This window comes from Gymnoscopelus microlampas (genome assembly GCF_963454915.1).
Source record: "Gymnoscopelus microlampas genome assembly, chromosome: 14".
NCBI lineage: Eukaryota > Metazoa > Chordata > Actinopteri > Myctophiformes > Myctophidae > Gymnoscopelus > Gymnoscopelus microlampas.
In genome coordinates, this window is record NC_139951.1 from 11352604 (window position 1) to 11377776 (window position 25173).

Consider the following 25173-nt stretch of genomic DNA (forward strand, 5'->3'; position numbering starts at 1 on the left):
CCCTGGCCCTCACATGAGGAATGTTTTTTTTAATGGTGAAAAAATAAGGAAAGGATTCAGGTTAGGATTAGGCATTTAGAGGATAAATTTAGGGGTTGGGACTGTAGTTTTTGCCTAATTTATAGGTAATTGCGTGCTGGTGTTGCACACTGAAAATCTGCGAGCTCAGCTTGTAGACAGGCTATTTTCTTAAGGTTCTTACAGTAAAAATGGCAACAAAAAAAAAAGGTCAAGTTGGTATTTATAAAATGACCTTCCTAAAGTGTTGATATCCTCACTCCTCCCATGCCCTTAGGCAGTCGTTCTCAACCAGTGGTCTGGGGACCACCAGTGGTCCTTGAGGGGGTCCCCAGGTAAATGATGGAGAGTTGGTAACCAAATGGACCCTTATTAGGTAGAATAGATCTTTGACTCTTGAGAGCGTAAAATGAAACCAAATGGACCCGTAAGGGTCCATTTGGTTTCATTATTGTTAAACATCTGCATTACTTAACTCATTCAGTGCCAGACTTATTTCTGGCTGTGTTGTCCCAGTGCCAGAGATTTTTTCAAGGTAAAAAAAAAAGGGCTTAGGAAGCGGGATACAGCCTTTTTCAGTAAGAAGTTAAACAAGAAGTGAATGGAGCAGCACATTTTCAAATCATGATATCGTGGGTTCTTCTGAACACTTTTTTTTCCACTTTTTAAAAATAAATACATTTTGTGGCGTCTTAGACGTCACGTGGCGCTCAGGGCTTAACAATGGCGATAAAAACGGACGTCTTAGACGTCACGTGGCACTGAATGAGCTAATTAAAGAATTGTTCTTTTTGATCAACGTTTGCCTGTTATCTCTCCTATGGTACCAACATCAATACAGCATGGAATTGTGGACAAAATCATATCCAACGATACCAAAAATTGTTCGTTCTGAGAGGCTAAGTCTCATCAAGCGGTGGCTCCGTGGCTCAAATGCCGAATAAATAATGGACCTTGCTATGAAAACAGTTGAAAACCACTGCCCTATAAGCGACCGTATAGGGGCGTCATGGTGGATGCTATACGCAATCATTTGTCCGATGTTCTTTACGTAATCTTATGTAGCGTCCTTCTGTAGCACTTAACTTTCAAAGGACTATATCCTTCGCTCAGTGCAGGGACGTGCACAGATAGACTCTAGGTGGCGCTAGAGCACCTGCCCTTTGCCCTCTTTCCCTTTTTTTTCAGTTTACAGCAGGGGTCTTCAACAGGGGGTCCGGGACCCCTTGGGGGTCCTCAAATCTTTATGTGATATGATTTTTCTTTTTACCATAACCACTCGAAACCTAGCATCCCTTTTCTGAGGAGAACTTTAGCCAAAAATAGCCGATCTACAAGCTCACAACGCCTCGCGCTGCGAGGAGTTGTGGGCTTGTAGATCGGCTTGTAGATCAGCTATTTTTGGCAAAGAGGTATAGGTGTAGAGGGAAAAAAGAGCAGACCAAGTAAACAACAAAAAGTATAATTTACTTGAGCACCTGCCCCTCAAAATGTCTGTGCACGCCACTGGCTGTGCCCAGCTCTCGCAACAACCAAAGTGTTCAGCACTTTGGGTTGGACCTTGGTCGTTGAAAATGTGCTATTATAAATACACTTTGATTTGAATAATAGAGTAGGTTTGGTGAGTATACAAGTGACTGCTACTGTCTGACCTTCACCGGGAAGCTGATGGCGTTACTTATCCAAACATCGTGGCTGATGTTGCTATGCCAATTGCTTGTGTCTCTTTTGTGGAAGCTGCCATCTTCACTCACAAAGGACTCGAGGTATTTAAAGTGCTTAAAGTATTATTTTTTTTACTTAAGTGAGTGCCAGAGGTTTTTTAAAACAGGGTACAGCCAGTGCCAGCGTTTTTATCAATTTTTCTACCTTTTTCAAGTAGTCACAAAATATTTTCCGTGATCACCGTCCTCACGGTCATCCCCTCATTACACACACAGGGGTCTCGTAGAATCGAAAAAACAAAACAAAAAAAAACATTCGGTAATCCATTCCATAGTTGCAGCTAGTTGAAAATAGTCAAAAATACATAGTAAAAAAGAAAAGTACACAGGAGCCGAGATACAGGCTTTTAAAGCAAGGGGCAAGGCTTGGATATTTACGATGAGGCCAACACGGAAGCTTATGAATGGCCAGAGTGGCGCTGTTTTACCCTGCGCCGACCTGAAGTGTCAGAAAGAATTTATTTTAGCGCAAGTGAATGGGTTTTTGACAAACTTTAGACTAGATTTTCTTACCGTAATAAAAATTGTCATAAATTCTAAATGCTTCCAGTCGCTAGTTTAAAGTCTCCTTTCAATCATCATGATATGCGTTTTGCTAAATTATGGTCCCATTTATTCTAAAATTGACGATAAAGTAGGCTATGCTCCAGGAGGGGCGGGATGATTTGATTGACAACCTACACAACCAATAGCATTCATTCCCCGCCCCCGCTCTTGATTGACAAGCTACCCAACCAATAGCATTTTTGGGGGTGTTTTCCGGTTCGCTGGTCACGTGTCTGGTCTCAACCAATAGCGTTTGAGTTCCGTGGTCCCGTGGCCAACTGTATATATTAACGATGGAGGAATGCATGTTCCTGAACTATCGGCTTCATTTTCGTTCTGTAGAAAGCAGGGGAGTGGCTTTGTCCATTCTTTTTTACAGTCTATGTTTTAAAGTAATAAGTTAACCAGGAAGTGAATAGTAGTCTAAATCTTCGAAAAATGATATCTCCTGGTGCTGTGAAGGAAAACATGTATTTATTTATTCAAAAATGGTCGTTTTTGGCACTCAATGGTTGGATTATGAAAAACGTCCAGGGCCGTTTTTGGCACTAGTACAAGTATCAATACCATCATTGTAGAAATACTCTGTTACAAGCAAAAGTCCAGTGTTCAAATTTTACTTGAGTAAAAGTACAGAAGTATTGGCATCAAAATGTACTTAAAGTACCAAAAGTAAAATGCAGAATGTCCCATTTCACAATGTTGAAAATGTATACAAAATCTTTAGGAAATAGCCGATCTACAAGTTCACTATGTGTCGCATCGCGACACATTGTGAGCTTGCAGATCTGCTATTTTCAAATGGCCGAAATATATGTACGGCTGAAGTGTTTAGTGTGTTTCGTAATAATAATCCAAATCTAGAAAGTAACTATACCGTTGTAACTAAAGTTGTCAAATAATTGTAGAGGAGTAAAAGTACAATATTTTTCTCTGAGATGTAGTGGAAGTAAAAGTATTGAATATTGCAAATACTCCAGTAAAGTAAAAAATACGTCCAAATTGTACTTAAAGGTAGGGTAAGTGATATTTTTTGGTTAAAACAAAAAGTATTTTGTCAAATGGTTAAAATACTATATTCTGATAGTAATCATTGCTATAGAGTGTTTGTTCAGTAACAGGACTCTGTCTCTCCAGCTCTTTAATAAACAGAAAATAATTTTTTCGGTAGGTGTCAAAATCTCAGCCAATCAGGAGAAAGTACCAATTTTTAAGCTTAATTTGTATAGTGTTCCAGTTCCAATTTTGCCTGCTCATTTCTAAGTCTCATCACTTCCAATTTCACTTGTTTAATCTGTATCCTGATTGAGTTCTCTGTCCTGGCTGGATAAAATTGGAAATGAAACTGAAACTGAAACGAAAATGCATTTTCTGACCGCTGTCTAATCAGAGGCTCTTGAGCACCTGGCTCATATCAATCTGCGTTGATTGATTTCTGCCCTATCCAACACGCCTGTAATTTTCCAGCTAATACTTAGTTACTTTACACCACTGAAATGACCCTCCTAAAATGTTGATATCCTCACAAGTATAGTAACACAGTGGTTCTCAAACTTTTTCATGTCAAGGACCCCCAAATTGACACTTATTAGCCCGCGGACCCCCATTTGAAAAGATATGCCAGGGACCCCCATAAGAGAAGATTTTTACGGCTCTATAGCAGTGATTCTCAACCATTTTAATTTCAAGGACCCCCCAGTTTGACATGCATTAAGGCTACGGACCCCCATTTAATGGCATTTCTATCTCTTGGACCCCAATTCATATAGTAAAATCTATGTTAATTTAACTCTGAGAGTGTACAAATGGAACCAAATGGACCCGTTAGGGTCCATTTGGTTCCATTTGTACACTCTCAGAGTTACACACTCATAAGGGTCCATTTGGTTCCTAATATATAATTTAGCTGGGGACCCCCTGTAACTCCCTCAAGGACCCCTAGGAGTCCCCGGACCCCACTTTGAGAACCAATGTAGTAACATACAAACAAACCTGTGTGTGTTTGTGTGTGGGCGTTAGATTGTGTCGTGTTTAGCAGGTGTGTAAGTTCTATGCTGTCTGCTCCATTTCCGCCTGCACCCAGGAAAAAAAAGTTCCTGCGCTTGCTTTGATGTGCGGCCGTGTTCATCTCCGTCTCCCAGGCCTTTTTTGAAGACTCGGTTCTGGGTTCTTTTGAAAAGTGAAACATCCCGCTGAGGATGTTCCCGCCCGGGAGATGTTCTCTCTCTCTCTCTAACTCTCTGAAGCCGGCTGACGGAATTGGGGAATTTATTTTTTTGAGGGGCCAGCCGAGAGAGATGGAGGATTCAGTGTTATGAGCCTACTTTATACTTGGTTTGCACAGCGGTGTTCCGCGCCGAAGGTAGCCGACCTACAAGCTTGGTGTCTGCCGGAATATTAATTCATTAAAACTGGGAAAGCATCTGTGTCACTTTAGATTTGAACCACTTTAACCATTATTTTTTACTTTGGCTATTCAAAAATAGCTGATCTACAAGCTCATAGTGCGGCACGAAGTGACGCACTATGAGCCTGTAGATCTGCTATTTTCGAAAAATCGTGAATATGTGTGCAAACCTTTGAATTATATTATATATTTTTAAGCAAGCATTTTAAACTTAAATCTCTACTTTTGGGGGGTCCCTGGAACTAAATATTTTGAGATGGGGGGTCCGCGGCCAAATACAGTGTGGGGGTCCTTGACATGAAACATGAGACATTTGTAGAATTGGCCTCAGGTCTTAATGGGTTAAATCGATTTTTTTTATAGAGCGACCATGGAGTTAATTTTACGTTATGGGAATTGATTCTCAACCTGTAGGCCGTGAGGGTATTGCAAGTGGTCCCCTAAAAATTACACAGTATATGTTTTTTTTGCCCATTAAGGCCTGAGGCCGATTCTACAAATGCCTTCTAAACCAGTAGTTCTTTCATGATTTTTCAAAAATGCTCAAAAATAGCAGATGTACAAGCTCTCAGCGTGGCACGAAGTCAGTTAAACCGTGGGTTAAACCTTGAAAAATGTGTTTTCATAGTGATACCAATAAATATGAACTTAAAGGTAGGGTAAGTGATATTTTTTGGTTAAAACAAACGTTTCTTTTGTACTATAAGCACTATATTCTGATAGTAATCATTGCTATAGAGTGTTTGTTCAGTAACAGGAGTCTCCATGTCTCTCCAGCTCTTTGATAAACAGGAAAAGAAAATCAGGTAGGTGACAAACCTTCAGCCAATCAGGAGAGAGTACCCATTTATCAGCTTAATTTTTATGGCGTTCCAGTTGGCGATGCATTGTGAGCTTGTAGATCGGCTATTTTCGATGGCCGATGGACGAAATGTATATACGGCTGAAGTGGTTAATGTTCTGTAGTGTTTTGTAACAATAATCAAAATCTACAAAGTAACTAAAGTTTTCAAGTAATTGTAGTGGAGTAAAAGTACAATATTTGCCTCTGAGATTTAGTGGAGTAGAAGTAAAAGTACTGAAAATTGGTAATACTCCAGAATTGTAAAAAAAAAAACTCAAAACTTAAGTACAGTACTTGAGTAAATGTACTTAGTTACTTTACACCACTGCCCATAACTATGCAGTACGTGTATTATATGAATAGAGGAAGAACATTTTTCAGAAAAGTCTAACGTTTGCTTGGCTGTTATGTAATGCGTGAGTCAGTCACTACTATCGTTTGTAACTGATTGCACTAAAATTGGCCAATCACTGAATTCAGCTGTGTATTCAGTGTTCAGTAATGGCCGCTGAACTCAATAACAGACCGCTGTCTAATCAAAGACTCTAGTATAGAGCACCTGGCTCATATCAATCTGCGTTGATTGATTTCTGCCCTGTCCAACACGCCTGTAATTTACAGCTACTGTACATGTATAACAGTACACTCAATAATGTTTTGCGCGCGTGCACACGCACGCACGCGCGCACACACGCACGCACGCACACACACACACACACACACACACACACACACACACACACACACACACACACACGCACACACGCACACAATGACAAGCAGTGCAGGACAAACCCACAGCTGTGTGTAGAAGCGCCTCATATCAGAATATTGCAGCTCACTCACTCACTCATTTTCTCACTCATGCCCGCACACACACACACGCACGCACACACACACACACACACACACACACACACACAGACACACACACGTCACACACACACACACACACACACACACACACACACACACACACACACACACACACACACACACATACGATAATGGGGACGACAGTGTCTCAATGTGCTTGGGGCCATAGTGTTGGAGGTAATGGTGGCCCTGGGCTAAGTAGCACATCATTGTAGGAACATGATTGGACTCAGGGCTGTGACTGGATGTTCTGTCTATTTCCGTCAGCACTACAGTCCCAGAATAGATGTTAACCCGTTAAAACTGGGAAATCGTCTGTGCCATTTTAGGTTTCAGGTATATAAATAGCAGCTATACAAGTATGAGCTTGTATATCTGCTATTTCTGCTATTCCTTTTTTTCCCCCTAAATTTTCATCCCATCATTTTGTAACCAATTTTTTCACCCAGTGTATATTTATTTATATATATATTGTTTTAGTTTAACTCAAATCTTTGCTTCTGGGGGTCCCTGGAACAAAATATTTTGAGATTGCGGGTCGACGGCCAAATACATATCATTTTGGGGGTCCTTGACATGAGAAGGTTTGAGCTGATATAGAAACATACGTCTTTTTGCAGAAAACTGTTAGGATTTAGAAGACATATATTTTAGGATCGACCTCAGGTCTTAAGGGGTTAAACCTCACTCCATGCTGAAAAGACACAAATATGTAACCAATGACGGTTGAGTAACACACACGCGACCTAGATTCAGCCTCCATTTTTCTCCATCTGCAGCGTTGAATAGTTCCAGTGTTGACCGTTGGTATTACTTCACCTGAAAGAATTTAATCGAATTTAATACTGTTGAATAGTTCCAGTGTTGACCCATGTAATGACTTCACCTGGAAGAATTTAACAAGAGAAACCAAACTTTTGAGTAAACATTATTTCCTTAGCGTTTCTATCTATTACTTTTTCGATTAATCAAAAAATACATACATACATACATACATACATACATACATACATACAGAATCAATGAACAACTTAAACCCTATTTTATACCAGTATCGTGCAACAATAGTTGAAATATTGTAACAATGTTTTTACGTTTCTGACATTTCTTTCTAAAGCCATAAACTATTTTTGCAGGTGTGTCCTTCTGTCCTTTTCTGGTCTCTTCCTCCTCGTCATTTTCCCTGCATTCCAAAATGTAAAAAAAACTACAAACCCACGCGTTACGTTTGCGATTCATACGGCTATTCATTTCGAACTACGGATTAAGTAGTGATTAAGTAACGTATATTTTTCATTGAATTGTAACTGGTAACAAACAAACAACTCTTTCAAATAAGTGTAGTGGAGTATAAAGTACAATAGCCACACCAGGGACCACTTGTGGCACCCCGTTGCTCCGCCCCCCTCTTGTGTTCCTATTGGCTGGGCTTTAAACAGCCATACCTCCAGTTGCCTGCATGCTAAAGGCCCCAAACTTGGTGTGCGCTCTTAGACGGAGACCATTGCTCTTATCAGCACAACATAGGACTAGTTTTGTAGGCCACGTAGCGGCCTGATAGCTAAAATAAAAAAAATGACAGATGCTTTCTCGGTTTTAACTATATAGCTGCCAATGACGTATATATACGTCTTTTAATAATCAGCTGTTGCCTGCCAATGACGTATATATACGTCTTTGAAAAAAAGGAAGAAAAACATTTTTTTTTTCCATTTTTTTTTATTTTTTTATTTTTTTGAATTTTTTTATAATTTCAACCCTTTTCGAATTTCGAACAGATTAGGAGCTAAAAATGTTCAAAGATTTGCTGCTCCATTCACTTCAATGTTAAAATTCAAACGGACAAACAATTTACATTGTTTTTTGGTTTAAAACTACTGGTTCTGAGCTATATTCAAACATCAAACAACACATGTTAACGAGGTCAAAATGACCTCGTTGACATTTGTGAAACCACACCTGAATCTCATCTGTGATTAGAAACCATCTGGGGAGCAATCATACTGGAGGAAAAAAATCTGTGGCTACGCGAACAGGTACCAAAATCATGGCAAAACCCTGGCAGAGGCTACAGACTGTTCTGAAAAAACTCTGGCAGTCAATGTGTTAATGGGTCAAGTATACTGTAGTAAATGTACGTACCGTAGTTACTTCCCACCACTGGGTACTGCTCGTCCACCTTGCAAAGCCATCAGCTGTGCTGCTGGTCAACAGCAACGCTACCGCCCTCACACTGGAAGGCCAGTGTACGTGTGTCACGTGTGTCATGTCTGCCAGGACTAGTGAAGACACGCAAGCATAGGAGGGTGTGTGTGTGGTGTGTCTATCTACACTTACATCTCTGTGTGACAGAGGAGATTAACCGCAGGATCAATTCTACCCACGTTATGGTCAGAAAGACGCCCCCACACACAGACGCACACGCACACGCACGCACACGCACGCACACACACACACACACACACACACACACACACACACACACACACACACACACACACACACAATGTGCTCGGGGCCATAGTGTTGGAGGTAATGGTGGCATCCATTCAAGATTGTGACACTCAAGGATAAATGGTCTTAATGTATGTAGCATCTTTATCCAGAATGCTTTACAGTACGCTTTACATTCACCCACGCACACTCACAGACACACACACATTCACTCACACTGACATTCCCACACCGACGGCGGTGGAAACCATTCCAGGCAACAACCTGCTTATCACAGGAGCAGGTGCACTTTTTCAACCTTATGTTCATATAACAGGCTCCATGCACAGCAGCCATATTGGGAATGAATTGTGCCCCTTCCTTACTTCCTTCACAGGTGTTACCAATGATACTAATGAAGGCTCTGTTCCATTTAGTGTGGCATAGTGGTTGTCTTATTTCCAAGAACCACCATAACTCTGAGAGTGTACAAATGGAACCAAATGGACCCTTACGGGTCCATTTGGTTCCATTTGTACACTCTCAGAGTTACACAGCCATTTGGGAACCAAAGTGGAGTGTTTCTAGTGAGCCAACATGCACGATATCAGCACCCTGACCAGAATGGAACAGAGCCTTCATTAGTATCATTGGTAACACCTGTGAAGGAAGTAAGAAGTTCCAATGTGGCTGCTGTGCATAGAGCCTATATTGGTCCTCCCTAATGTTCATTATATGACGGCATAGCTTGAAGAATTGGGCAAGTGTATATGGGTTTTATTTGTTTTACTTTGCCCTGTGTTCACATGACAAAACATATACTATATACCAGCAGTTATCAGCCACTGGAGTAGTGTAGTGGTGTTTACCTGAAGAAACACATCATTTCTCTCACAGTATCTTGCCGTTTTCACTGTTTGTTTCGCTAGACAGGGATGTTTATGGTCTACTAAAACAAACAGTGAAAGCGCCAAAATACAGTGGGGGGGGGCAATACAGTTCTACAGGTAAACACCACCACACTACTCCAGTGGCTGATACTGCTGATACATGAGGGAAATGATGGGTACTCGAAAAAGTGCTCCTCGGAGCACAGGTCTCCGCCAGGTCAGGTAGGTTATTGCGGGCCAGCCAATGTTCGGAATTCCCCAATCTGGGTGCAGCGATTTGTGTGATGTTTGGACACAATCTGTAGGAGTGATATAAAAAAAAATGTTTTGCAAAAATCGGCCTAATGGTGGCGCTATAACAGGACAACGTGAAAAGGGTGGCATTTCTTCCGTCCCAAATCATAAAATGGGGCTTAAGTGATCTACAAAAGTAACCAATAACTAAAGCTGTCAAATAATTGCGGTGGAATAAAAAGTACAACATTTGCAGTGGTGTAAGGCAACTAAGTACATTTAATCAAGTACTATTCTTAATTTAAATTTTGAGGTATTTTAACTTTACTGGAGTATGTCCAATTTTCAATACTTTTACTTCTACTCCACTACATCTCAGAGGCAAATATAGTATTTTTGCTCCGCTACAATTATTTGAAAACTTTAGTTACTTTGCAGATATAAATTATGATATTATAAAACACACATAGCACTTTAGCCCTATTTTATACATAGGCTATTTGAAAATAGCAGATCTACAAGCGATGCGACGCGTTGTGAACTTGTAGATCGCCTATTTTCAAACATTTTATTACGTTTACTTTTGGTATTTAAGTATATTTTGATACCTATACTTTTGTACTTGTACTCAAGTAAAAATGTTATTCCGGACTATTACTTCTAATGAAGTACTTCTATATTGCAGTATTGATACTTTTACTTAAGTAAAACATTTGAGTACTTTTTCCACCACTGCAGAATTGTACTCAAGTCCAGTATTTAAGTAAATGTTCTGTGTGTGTGTGTGTGTGTGTGTGTGTGTGTGTGTGTGAGTGTGAGGGCTGAGGCTGTGATGACTTGTGTTTGCATCGATCGTTTGTTATATCGAGCCCACTAGTTTCAATCATGTTTACTGTTTCTGAGGGACAGATAAAGTGTGCACGCGCTCAGCACGAACGCATGCACACACACACGCACGCAGTGGGGGTTTTGTCAAGTGGCTTATAGCGCACAGGATGTCTGCTTCTGCTTTAAATCAGGCTCTCTGTGTGTGTGTGTGTGTGTGTGTGTGTGTGTGTGTGTGTGTGTGTGTTTGTCATACAGCGATTACTGTAGAAGCGCATGCAAGCATACACGCGCACACACACGCACACACACACACACACACACACGCACACACACACACCGAGGGGCCCCAAGGCAGCAATTAAGAGTGATGGCTTCTGGTGAAGAGTTGCCATGGTGATAAAAAGCCAAGTAGAAAGGAGCAAAGAGCTGTCTGTGTATGTCTGTCTGTCTGTAACTCTGTTCCTGTCTGTCAGTCTCCCTGTGTCTGTCTTATTGTTTCACTCTGTCTCTCTCTTTAGCTTTCTCTCTCTCTCTCTCTCTCTCTCTCTCTCTCTCTCTCTCTCTCTCTCTCTCTCTCTCTCTCTCTCTCTGTCGCTCTATAAGTTATACGTTTTGCGTTACCTGTCGTTTTCCACTTAACCCATTGAGACCTGAAGCCGATTCTACATGTCTCCTAAATCTCAACAGTATTCTGAAAAACGTATGTTTCTATATCAGTGGTGCTCAATCTTTTTCATGTCAAGGACCCCCAAAACTATATGTATTTGGCCGCGGACCCCCATCAAAATATTTTGTTCCAGGAACCCCCCAGAAGCAAAGATTTGAGATAAAAATGTTCGCTTTAAAAATATATATATTGAAAGATTTGCAGACATTTCCACAATTTTTCAAAAATAGCAGATCTACAAGCTCATAGCGCGGCACTCGGTGCCGCGCTATGAGCTTGTATATCTGCTATTTTTGAATAGCCCAAAGTGTAAAATAATGCTTTTTAGCTCAAATCTAAAAATGACACAGTTCCAGGTCTCAATGGGTTAAGTGTGTCCCGAGAGAGAGAGAGAGAGAGAGAGAGAGAGAGGTGAGAGAGCGAGTCAACTGGATGTACAAAAAACATGAAGGAAGGAGAAGAGAGAGGAAAGGAGAGAAACGAGGGACCAAGTGAATACATGTATTCATGAATGTGGAATATATTGTGCGTATACATTTATATGGGCTTATTATTTGTGCGTATGCGTTCCACGGCCTGGGGAGTGGATGGAGATGCCGCCCCCCTCGCTCCAGGGGGCTGTTGTCAAGCTCGCTATTCGCTCATGTTGGCCCCCCCCCTCGCTCCGCTCCCCCCTCGCTCCATCACTCACCTTGATTTGCACACCGGTCGCTCCGCTCAGAGACCCGCCGCTCAGCAGCCCCCCCCCCCCCCCCCCCCCAAAAAAAAAAGTATTTTGCTGCGTGTCTGAAACATTTTCTCTTTTGCCACAAATGCGTCCCCATCAGTGTAAAGAGCCTCCATGGACTGCTAGGCCTACTATGTTGTAAAAGACGCCGTCTAAGTTTCCTTCTTATGTAGGCATTGTCTTTTTTAACCCATTGAGACCTGAAGCCGATTCTACATGTCTCCTAAATCTCAACAGTTTTCTGAAAAATGTATGTTTCTATATCAGTGGTGCTCAATCCTTTTCATGTCAAGGACCCCCAAAATTATATGTATTTGCATTTGGCCGCGGACCCCCATCAAAATGTTTTGTTCCAGGGAGTCAGGGACCCCCCAGAAGCAAAGATTTGAGTTAAAAATGTTCGCTTTAAAACAATATATATTCAAATATTTGCACACATTTTCACGATTTTTCAAAAATAGCAGATATACAAGCTCGTAGCGCGGCACTCGGTGCCGCGCTATGAGCTTGTATATCTGCTATTTTTGAATAGCCCAAAGTGTAAAATAATGCTTTTTAGCTCAATTCTAAAAATGACACAGTTCCAGGTCTTAATGGGTTAATAAGTCAATATTGAATCCTGTGGGTTAATGATTAATCGTCAGATTCAAGGGAGGGGGACCACACTCGCTTTGTGAGCCAAAACCCGTGACTAGAATGAATTTGCAGTAGTTGAACTGACATGCATTGGGTCCATTCTCTTTTCCTTTCTCCCTTTTCTATCTCCATTTGTTATTGATATATCCACATATTTCCATGCAGTACATTATAGATTGAATTATGAACATTATTATTTTTTTTATATTTATATTTTATATTATGTGCATATATATATATATATATATATATATATATATATATATATATATATATATATATATATATATATATATATATATATATATATATATATATATATATATATAGTATTATTAGTATAATAGTATTATTTATTATTATTAACATTATTATTATTTCCTTTTATTCTCATCCTTTCTTATTTTTTATGATGATATAACGAGGCCACTATGCTAATTGGTGGCCTCGTCCTCACCTCATCAGCCCACTGCTTTGTACACCTGGCGAATGCTATGTTCTGTGTTTTGTTTGAGTCTGTTGAGCAGCTCAGGGACAGTGAGCAGTCATAATGTTTGCGCCGTGAATAAACACAACAAATAAAAGAAGGAATGGGTGAATGTCACAAAAAAACACGCTTTGAATGGCTGGAAAGACTAGACAGGTGCTATATATAAATCTGCACTTAAAGTATCAATGCTACAATGCAGAAATACTCTGTTACAAGTATACAAGTCTGGTATTCAGGATTTACTTGAGTAAAAGTACAAACATATTGGTATAAAAATGGACTTCACCCATTAAGACCTGGAACTGTCTCATTTTTAGATTTGAGCTAAAAAGCATTATTTTACACTTTGGGCTATTCAAAAATAGCAGATATACAAGCTCATAGCGCGGCACCGAGTGCCGCGCTACGAGCTTGTAGATCTGCTATTTTTGAAAAATCGTGAAAATGTGTGCAAATCTTTGAATATATATATATTTTTAAGCGAACATTTTTAACTCAAATCTTTGCTTCTGGGGGGTTCCTGGAACAACATATTTTGATGGGGGTCCGCGGCCAAATACATATAGTTTTTGGGGTCCTTGACATGAAAAAGTTTGAGCGCCACTGATATAGAAACATACGTTTTTCAGAATACTGTTGAGATTTAGGAGACATGTAGAATCGGCTTCAGGTCTCAATGGGTTAAAGTACCAAAAGCAGAAAGTACTCATTGTGTAGAATGACATGTTTCACACGTTTTTCAAATGTATGAAACTAAGTAATGTAGTGGAGTTGAAGTAGAAGTACTGGAAATTGGAGATTCTCCAGTAAAGTAAAAAAAAAAACAACCTTAAAGTTGTACTTAAGTACAGTGCTTGAGTACATATACTTAGTTACTTTACACCACTGGTGAACGCTGTGGTATCAAGTAGGGCATTAATTTACAGAAAAAACGCAAACGTTAAAATATGGAGATAAGAGGTTTCTGCTCCGACAGCAACAATATAAACACCTACAGTATACAGACAGAGAGAGAGAGAGAGAGAGAGAGAGAGAGTTGTCAGAATAGCTGACAGTTGACGACGCGTGGGCAGAAGCTATGTCACGACTCAAGCTTTGGAAGTGGCCTTCCTAACAAAGAAACCGCCACTCACACGGACACACACACACACACACACACACACACTGACACACACACTAGCGGTTCAAGGTGATCTCTATTATTGCATCTTGTTTACAGGTACATATAAGAGGGACATTTTATTCAGCCGCCTGAGCTTCTCAGACAGTGTAGCAGCGTTCGTAACAGTAATAAATACAAGGATAGAGAAATATTTCAGCTACAATAAACTATAATTATTTTCTGCAAAATCTGAAATAGCGAAAATAGCAGGCCTATCGTTTGAAATGTGTCTTTTTATCCCATTAACCCATTGAGACTTGAAGCCGATTCTACATGTCTCCTAAATCCCAACTGTGGTCTGAAAAACGTTTGCTTCTATATCAGTGGTGCTCAATCTTTTTCATGTCAAGGACCCCCAAAATTATATGTATTTGGCCGCGGACCCCCATCAAAATATGTTGTTCCAGGGACCCCCAGAAGCAACGATTTGAGTTAAAAATGTTCGCTTTAAAAATGTATCTATTCAAAGATTTGCACACATTTTCACAAAATTTCAAAAATAGCAGATCTACAAGCTCGTAGCGCGGCACTCGGTGCCGCGCTATGAGCTTGTATATCTGCTATTTTTGAATAGCCCAAAGTGTAAAATAATGCTTTTTAGCTCAAATCTAAAAATGACAGTTCCAGGTCTTAATGGGTTAAAACTGGGAAAGCGTCTGTGTCATTTTAAATTTTAGCTACGTATATATATATATATATATATATACTGTACTGTAGCAACATACGTTTTTCAGAAAACTCTTAGGATTTAGAACGGTGGTTCTCAAAAATAGCAGATCTACAAGCTTGTACATCTGCTATTTTTGGACATTTTTGAAAGATCTTCTGGGCGTCCCTGGCACAAAACATTTTCAGATGGGGGGGGTTTGGGGACAAATCGATATCAATTTGGGGGTCCTTGGCACGAAAACGTTTGAGAACTACTGATTTATAAGGCATTTGTGCCAAGAATCCAGTCCAACCCAGTGATGCCTGGAAAGACTCAAACCATTCAATCCTGGAACGCATCTGTGTCATTTTAGATATGAGCTATTTTACCATTATTTTTATATTTTGGCTATTAAAAAATGTAGAACATATACAAGCTCATAGCGCGGCACCGAGTGCCGCGCTATGAGCTTGTAGATCGGCCATTAAAAAAAAACATCTTGAACATTTGTGAAACAACATTTTTAACTCAAATCTTTGCTTCTGGGGGGGTCCCTCGAACAAAATGTATTGATGGAGATCGGCGGCCAAAAACGTATCATTTTGGGGGTCCTTGACATGAAAAAGTTTGAGCACCACTGATATTGCGACAATAGTTTTTCAGACGTTTGTTGAGACGTTTGACAGTTACAAACGTTTTTTTTGTTTTTTTTAATAGCAGATCTACAAGCTCATAGTGATTGCCGCGCTATGAGCTTGTATATCTGCTATTTTTGAATAGCCAAAGAAATCTAAAATGAGATGCATTCCTGGATTGAATTGGTTAATGGGTTCATTTAACTCCGACAGGTACAGTTTAGGCCTGGGGTCTTCAACCTTTTCAGGCCAAGGACCCCCTAGCTGAGAGAGAGATGAAGCAGGGACCCCCACTGTCTATATATTACATAAAATCGTGTTGCAGATTAAAGCTTTCCATAGATGTTGGATTCATATTAATGTGTATTTTCAGACATGTAACGACTTAAACCATCAATACTTAGTGAACTTTCACTCTGTACTTGGTATGCTCGTTTTTCCCTCTTTGCCGAAAAATAGCAGATCTACAAGCTCACAGCTTGTAGATCTGCTATTTTCGGCTAAAGTTGTCCTTAGAATATAGGGATGCTAGGGTTCAAGTGGTTAATGTAAAAAAAAGTCAATCCCGTCACACAAAGATTTGGCAGACCCCCTACAGTAGCTCTGAGGACCCCCTGGGGGTCCCGGACCCCCTGTTGAAGACCCCTGGTTTAGGCATTTAGCAGACACTCTTAATCCAGAGCGATTTACTGTAAGCAAGGACACAGGATAATACATCATAATACATCAATAATACATCAAATGCATAGAAATAGTAATCTAATAATAACAACGTAATACATAAGTAAAACCAGTAATCTAATAATAACTATACAAACGTAAACCAAGAACCTATCAGCCTACATTGAAACTATACACACTGTAGGCTGTCTGCAGGGTTGCCAGATCTGCTTATTACAATTTCCCCGCAAGATTTTATGTGAAAATAGCCGATCTACAAGCTCACAACGCGTCGAATCGCGACGCCTCCTCCTCCCTACGCAGGTGTTCAGTGTTGAGTTCATATTGTGTCATTAGCCTGGTTTCTCTCACAGAACCTGGCAACACAGGATGTCTGACTAGTCTAGACCAGTGGTTCTCAAACTTTTTCATGTCAAGGACCCCCAAATTGACACTTATTAGCCCGCGGACCCCCATTTCAAAAGATATGCCAGGGAGCCCCATAAGAGAAGATTTTTTACGGCTCTAGCAGTGATTCTCAACCATTTTAATTTCAAGGACCCCCAGTTTGACATGCATTAGGGCTATGGACCCCCATTTAATGGCATTTCTATCACTTGGACCGCAATTTATATTGTAAAATCTATGTCAATTTAACTCTGAGAGTGTACAAATGGAACCAAATGGACCCGTTAGGGTCCATTTGGTTCCATTTGTACACTCTCAGAGTTACAGACCCATAAGGGTCCATTTGGTGCCTAATCTATCATTTAGCTGGGGACCCCCTGGAACTCCCTCAAGGACCCCTGGGGGTCCCCGGACCCCACTTTGAGAACCAACGGTCTAGACTGTCTGCATAACATGCTATCTAAGTTACATTTTAGCCTTTGCATAATCCTGCAAGGTCGTCAAGGCTAGGGCAAAGTGCTAGACAGTGTACGCGTCTCTCGCTGCGACCTCACTGTACAATCGAACTCCCTCCGCCTCCCCAGCCTCCTCCTCCTACACAGGTGTTCAGTGTCAGTGAGTTCATACTGTTTCATTAGCCTGGTAAAGCCCCTCCCTCCGGAAAAACTCATTTCCATTTGATTTCAGGAAGGAGTCTGGCCTGAAGGCTTGTCTGGGCGTTTCTAGCCCGTACACCAAATGGACGAGCCTATCAGCGTCGTCGCTCATCGTTCTGGGATTGACAGCGACAGTTGGCCAATCAGGTGGCGAGTTCGAGTGAGCCCGAATGAAGCCGAGTGCAGCCTGAGTGCAGCCGACAAAAGACGAACGGCAGCCATTGTTGTTTGTGCGTTGTCTTCACTTCTTACTTTCGGTTTTAAAAACGCTCTCAAACTTCTTTTTTGAGGCACGGAATTTACTTATAAGATATCGTTGGGATAGAATGTAGTTGTTTAACTTCATATATGTGGTCAGTTAATCATGACAGACTAGAGCCTATTTAAAAAATAAAATTCAGAGAACCGGCAGGGGCGGGCAGTGACACACATGTATCCGAATAAGGCAACCTATTTTGGGCATGGCCGTCTCAAAAGTCCCGTTGCGTCACATTAGTCTGGAGGTGGTAAAAATGCACAGCAATTGGCTGAAGGGGAACAACGATCATCGGCTGAAGGGGTTGTCAGTCAACGGTATTACTCCCGCCCAACTCCAGCCCACAGCCAATATTGCAGAATGGGCGATCATGCCAGACTCTTCCGGAGGGAGGGTTTACCAGGCTAATGTTTCACATCTCGTCGGTTTAATGTCTGTGTAGGTTAGGTTAGGTTGTTCCCCCGTGAGGGGGCTCACACAGTACATCATGGTGTCACGTCCACGTAATAACTGTGGGTCTATAGGCTCTGCTTCGGGGGGGTCGGGGGGGGTGGGCTATGATCTCAAAGTCTGCCTTGTGCACAGTGGTGGAAAGTAAGTACTGTACTTAAGTACAATTTTGAGGTCTTTGTACTTTACATCTCAGAGGCAAATATTGTACTTTTACTCAACAACAATTATTTGAAAACTTTAGTTGCTAGCTACTTTGCAGATATAAATGATGAATTATAAAACATACATGAACCACTTTAGCTCTATTTTATACCTAGGCTATTTGAAAATAGGCGATCTAGAAGCTCACAGCGCGTCGCATTGCGACGCGTTGTGAGCTTGTAGATCTGCTATTTTCAAACATTTTAGTACTTTTACTTTTGGTACTTTAAGTACATTTTGATACCAATACTTTTGTACTTTTACTCAAGTCAATTTTGAATTCCGGACTTTTAATTGTAACTTCTACATTGCAGTATTGATACTTTTACTTCAGTAAAACCCTTGAGTACTTTTCCCACCACTGGCAATAAGTGGATTTCATCTTGATGAGAGAGTTCTGACTGAACTTCCCCTTTACTTGCATTCAAGTTTCATCAGCATTTCAACACGTCGCAAACACCGTGTATTTTAGTCAAACTTCTCAACTTTTCCCCACAAGCTTCACGTGGTGGGCCACATTCTCGTACGTCACTAGGGTCGCGTCGACTGCAGCGTTGAAACATAACGAGCGATTGAAAACACACTGTACATGTTCAAGGAGAGTGGTCTGACTCTGAGGACAGCTAGAGAGATTAACCCGTTAAGACCGGGAACGCATCTGTGTCATTTTAGATTGATTTGGCTGTTTTCGCAAAATCGTGAAAATCCGTGCAAATCTTTGAATACGTATATTTTTTTCAAGCAAACATTTTTTTACTCAAATATTTATTTTTATTCGGTTTCGTCTGTTTTTTTTTGTCTGTCTCTAAAACAAAATAAAAAACTATTATATATTTTATAATAATCGGGGGGGGTCCCTGAAACATTTTTTTTTTAGATGGGGGTCCGCAGCCAGATACATATAATTTTGGGTGGTCCTTGACATGAAAACGTTTGAGCGCCACTGATGTAGCAACATAATGTTTTTCAAAAATCTTTTGGGATTTAGAAGACATTTTTGATTTTTTTTGATGTTTTAGATTTTTTTTTAACTTTTTTTTAAGTACATTTTGAGTAAAAAATGTTTGCTTGAAAAAACTATGTATTCAAAGATTTGCATACAAACTCGTATATTGTATATCTGCTATTTTTGAATAGCCCAAAGAAATCTAAAGCGACACGGACGCATTCCCGGTCTTAATGGGTTAATGCAGGAGCAATTATACCAGTCTGTGTTCCAGGGCCAATTAAATGTCATGGCAACATGAACGTCGGTTCATTTTAAAAATCGCTGTATTCTGCTCAAGATCAAATAATGTGGCACTTTATTGCCCATTAGAAATTCAGAATTAGCATGAAATGGAAATGTCTCTTTGGTTTGGCGCACTCTTTCCCGGCACCATACGTTTATCTAAAAAGTCACATTTCTGAGAAACAGTCCCATCGGAAAGTATTAAAGCGATAGTTCACCCGAAGAATGACTTATTTCCTATCAATTACACACCCCGTGATGCGCAAACGTAGATTTTGTTTATTCATACAGTAGGCAAATTTGTAACAGAACATACGCATAAAGCCTGTATATACGTGTATACATAGAATGCAATGTAGCCTATACTTTTAGACAGCGGAGAATATTAATATAACCTAGTGTCACGCTGCATTCTTATAATGTGCATTGTGCAAACAGTGTGGCCCATCAGAAACGATTTAAGTATTTAATAGATCTCTTCCACACAAGCTCTTCAGCTCTCAAGTAAAGCAAAAAGAAAGCTGGATGCAACGACAAAGTGTGAGTGCTTTTGGGGTTTTGGTGACCTCGGCAAAAGCACTTTTGCTCCCGCTTAAAGAGGAGAGCGCCGTTAGACGATTGGAAACACCTGCCGATCAATTAAGCCTGGCACTGGTCTACGAGTGGCGATTAACCCCGGTACTGGCAGTCACTCCCCCTGTCTCCACCCACAGCAGTCTTAATACATGTACTGTACAGTAAGTATAAGCTGGAGAAGTCTCTCCACAATTATAATCATCATAGCTCGCTGAATTCTCAACCGACGCGGCTTGGTTCTTTACAAATGTCAGACATAGTACAGTAGTTATGTTATGCAACAGGGACAGGGTGGTCTTCAACTGGTGGTCCGGTAACCCTAGGGGGTCCTCAGAGTTACTGCAGGGGGGCTGCCGTACTTTTGCTTGATAGGAACACTTTCTCTTTTTGTTGTTGCCAGACCCAAGGGGTCGGCCTACATGAGGCTTTGTCCCTCTTTCGTCCATACATGGGCATAAAATGGTGTCTTTTTTTCGTCCCCCCTTTCGTCCATACATGTGCATAAAAGGGACCTCGGTTATTCTGGGTCTGGCAGAACCAGGTCTCCTGGTCTTGTTCATGTAAATGTATGTAAATAAGAGCAAGAACGCAACGTTATTTGCAAAGACACGTAAAGACAAAGACACAAAAGAATATTGAAACACAACACTGCTGATAGTGCTGCCGAATGAATGCATGAATCCATCAAAACTGCTGCATTAGAGACAATCCAGTCGCTTAAAAGGAAAAAACCTTCCAAAAAAATACTTCCAAGCTGGTCTCGTTTATACAATATTGTCTCTGTTGGGTGGAGACCTCACACGTCCAAAACTGTTACTTTTCAGGATTCAAATTCAAAAATAGCAAAAGTATCAGATCTACAAGTTCAAAATGCATCGCTTCACGCCTTGTTTAAAGCTTGCAGATCTGCTACTTTTGAGGCTTTTGGGCGTTAATTTATGAAAAAAACACATGAAGTTAAAATATGGAGATAAGAAGTTTCTGCCTGACTGCAACAATATTATGTACAGTATGTAGTCAGGGTCCCTGCTTCGTCTCTCATGTTAAGGGGTCCTTGGCCCGAAAAAAACTCGTAGTTTGCTACAGTATGTGATACTTGGTTAAATAACAAAAATAGTTTTTTCATACTAAAACACCATATCTTACATAGATGGTAATGGTTATAAAACAGAAAATACGTTTCAGTCTCGGGTACGTAGCCTATATACAACTCAGGCACTGGTGGCAAGCTTCCACGCATAATATGGGGGCGGTGTTCACCTGCAGCCCAGTGGCCACTGAGGCGTCTCCCCGACTATAGCGAAGATAGACGGTCTACAGGCTCACAACGCGTTGCATTGTGAAATTCATAAAAGACTAAAACAAATAGTGCAGAAATGTGCAATATGAACTACTATGGCTCAGTATACATAAATGAAGACTCATTAAATCGTTATACTAATGAATAAATACATAAGTTAAAGAAAGAACAAATGAATAAACAAATAAATAATTGAGGAGCAGAAAAAATTGTGAAATAAAACAATATGAATCAATGCATGAATGAATGAAAAGTAAATCAAATGCTTGGGATGAAAAAAATATGTATGTATGTCTACTCACACTGTATGTCTTGGACATCATACTGGTGAGAGGTAGGATAAGTATGGCTGATCAACTAACATGCAACTCTTGATGTGTTCAATCTGGACACAGGCGCATTGCAAGCCTGCAATTGTCTGTTGCCTGTGATAGTCTATTCTTATACACAATGCCGCCAGTAGGCCACAGAAGCACTATTCGTTGTTCACGCATGTTCACCGATGTCCCCTTTCAGAATGGTGCCTTTTCCATGTGGACCCCAATATCCACATAATTTCCAATTTTTCTCTCCATCTTCAGCTTCAAGATCTTCAACCATCCACTGTTTTGCGCTGGATGCGAGAGACTCATGGCTTTCCTTCTGGTGAAGAGTATTTCATTCGGTTCGCACACTTTCGTAGCGGGCCTGATGGCCTTTTTGGTCATCGCTACCAGCTCCGACCTGATGTTGCGTGGAAGTCCTGACAGCTTCAGATTGTGCCTATTAACCGCCAGCTTGCATAAGGTCTTTAGACTAGGACTTAAGTCTAAGATAAACAGGTTATCAGCGGGTATGGATCTGTAACCTGTGCTGGACACTTTGTATCCTCCAAAGAGGACGATACGATCTCCCACCATGCAACAGCACATGTAATACATCCGAGACGGGCCTTTCCCCTTGACCTCGACCTTCTTCCAGGAAAAGGTCTCCGGGTTGAACTTCCACAGATCGTTGAAGGTCCGGTTCCAGTTGCAGCCGCCGAAAACGTACAGCTCTCCGTTGTGGGCGAAGGCCGAATGACCCCAGCGTCCTGCCGGAGGACGCTGCGCAGAAGGCGTGCTCAGCCAGCGGTCGGTCGCCGTGTCAAACACGCTGACGGCGTTGCTGTAGTCGCCGTCCCCGTAGCCCCCGAACACAAACATCTTCGTCCCGATGACGGTGGCCGTGTGCCCTTGTAGCGAAGCGGGGGGCGGAGTGCCTCTGGCGTTCGTCAAAGACCAGACCATCGCGGCGGTGTCCAACTTGTAGATGGCGTTGGTGTACCTCTGCTGGGTGTATCCCCCGTAGACGTACATGGTCGTCCCCAGGACGCAGGCCGAGTGGTCGCGCCGCTCCATCGGAACGGTGCCGGAGACCGCGGGCTTGAACCACCTGTGGGTGTGGACGTCGAACGCGTAGAGCACGTTGCTGTACTGCCACAGTTTGCTGTAGGTGTGGCTGTACCCTCCCCAGAGGTAGATGACGTCCTCTATCGGCACCGCCGTGTGGTCGTAGCACCTGGGAGGAACCACGAGGGGACGCTTTCCTCTCCTGTTCGTCACCGGGGGCAACGTGATCCAGCGCAAAGCCACCGTGTTGAAGATGTGCACCTCCATCTGATTCATGTCGTCCGCGCCGGACTCTCCGAAGAAGTAGATCTGGTTCCTGACCGCTACAGCAGCATGGTTGCCTCCTTTCGGTCCTCCTGCGCACATTTCACGAACCAGCTGCGATGCCGATCGAACAGGATTGCCGGAGTCGTCTGTAGGAAAGAATGGACTTCTGTCGAGAATAGACGATCTACGAGCTCACAACACGTCGCTAAGGCGATTCGTAATGGCATGCCCAAAATAGGGGACACCAAGTTGAGAGTGGTTAAACGCCAGGACACGTCTGCTGCATAACCGCCGATACCAATGTCATCAAAATGGAGTTCTGTCGCGTCTGCCATCGCTTATATCGGTACAGCGGCACAAACGGTCCACGAAGGTTGGCCAATCCGCAAAGTCGATGGGTTGGGTTGGCCAATCAGGAAAGTGGATTGCCCGTTGATCTCCCGAATATGGCAAATTGAAAGCCGTAACCCGACCCCAGACCAGACGATCTGTTCAGATCGGTAGTTCTCAAAGTGCTGTCCATTGACCCCTCAGGGGTTATAGGTCTGTAACTCTGAGAAATGGAATACACTGGACGGGGACGGCCATTTAGCAACCCATAACAACATGTTTTATGAATGAATTCACCTTGTGATACTGCCTGGAACTGGCAGCCTGCAGCCTGGCCGAGTTGTGGAGGGGAGGGGGAGGGGCCACTGTTAGTGTTGTTGTAGATCTGCTATTTTCAAATAGCTGATGTATATGTTAACTCTTTGACTGCCAGAGTATTTTCATAATGTACTCACCCAGTGCCAAGCGATTTTCGAGCGATTTTCGTGTTTTTAGCAGTTTTAAAGTTGTCATAAAAGTTTAGATCCATATTTATCGATCGATTCACTGTGTGTTTCCGGAGCAGGAGTCTCTTGACTATTTGCTCCGGAAGCAAAACATTGCATCCGGAGCTAGTGTCCCCTTCGCTACAGGCCGTTGGAAACACAAGTGTGACACAGATGTAATATGAGAGAGAGAGACAGAAGAGGTCCAGGATAGAGGGGTGTGTGTGTGTGTGTGTGTGTGTGTGTGTGTGTGTGTGTGTGTGTGTGTGGTAATGTATTAGTGCTAGTGACACCAGAGCAGGCTTGCCTCGGGCGCAAAATTGTGCTACTTGTAGGTCTGGCCCTGCAAATGGACCCCACCCCGTAATGGTCCATTTGGTTCCATTTGTACACTCTCAGAGTAACCACTGGTTCAGATGGTCACTGTGTAAGAAAGACGGCGCTATCACGACACGCGCGCGGTTCCTAGGAGGTCACACTGACCTGCGCTGACCATCATCAGGTGTCATGATTGTCTGATGAAGGTCAGTGTGACCCAAACCTTGTATTATGTGTATGAAATATAGTTGCCGAAAAGTTATTATTATCTATTTCTGGCCATTATGATTTTTATCTTTTTATTTTTTCAAAGTAAAAAAAAAGTGCTTAGGAAGCGAGATACAGCCTTTTTAAGTTATAAGTTAAACAAGGAGTGGATGAAGCTGCAAAAATTCAGATAATGATATCTTGGGTTCTTTTTTTTTTTTTTTTTTTTAAACACTTGAAACACGTTGCACCATAGCGGACGTGAAACACGTTAATGGCACTCAATGAGTTAATATATATATTTTTAAAGCGAACATTTGTAACTCAAATCTTTGGTTCTGGGGGTCCCTGGAACAACATATTTTGAGATGGGGGTCCGCGGCCAAATACATATCATTTTGAGGTCATTGACATGAAAAAGTTTGAGAACCGCTGACATAGCAACATACGTTTTGTCAAAAAAACTGTTAGGATTTAGAAGACATTTTGTAGAATCGAATTGATGTTATTTGAACAGATACCCTACTTTGAAAACCATTGGACTAGAAGATGACCAGTGTAAACGACCAGTTCGCCTTTGAACAAGGCATTAAACCCCCGACTCCTGTTCAGTGACCAACGGTAGAAGACTGTGGTTGTACTTTAGTGTGTGTGTGTGTGTGTGTGTGTGTGTGTGTGTGTGTGTGTGT

The 25173-nt window shown here is 41.6% G+C and overlaps 1 protein-coding gene across 1 annotated transcript; it reads right to left on the minus strand.

Annotated features, from left to right (window-relative positions):
- Positions 1–22019: 22019 nt before the first annotated feature.
- On the minus strand, positions 22020–23243 carry LOC311060034 (kelch domain-containing protein 3-like; the record flags this gene model as incomplete). The annotated part of the gene is made up of 2 exons (XM_084078159.1): positions 22020–22308; positions 22426–23243. The coding sequence occupies 2 exons, from the start codon at positions 23241–23243 to the stop codon at positions 22020–22022; spliced, it is 1107 nt and encodes a 368-aa protein (XP_083934285.1).
- Positions 23244–25173: the final 1930 nt, after the last annotated feature.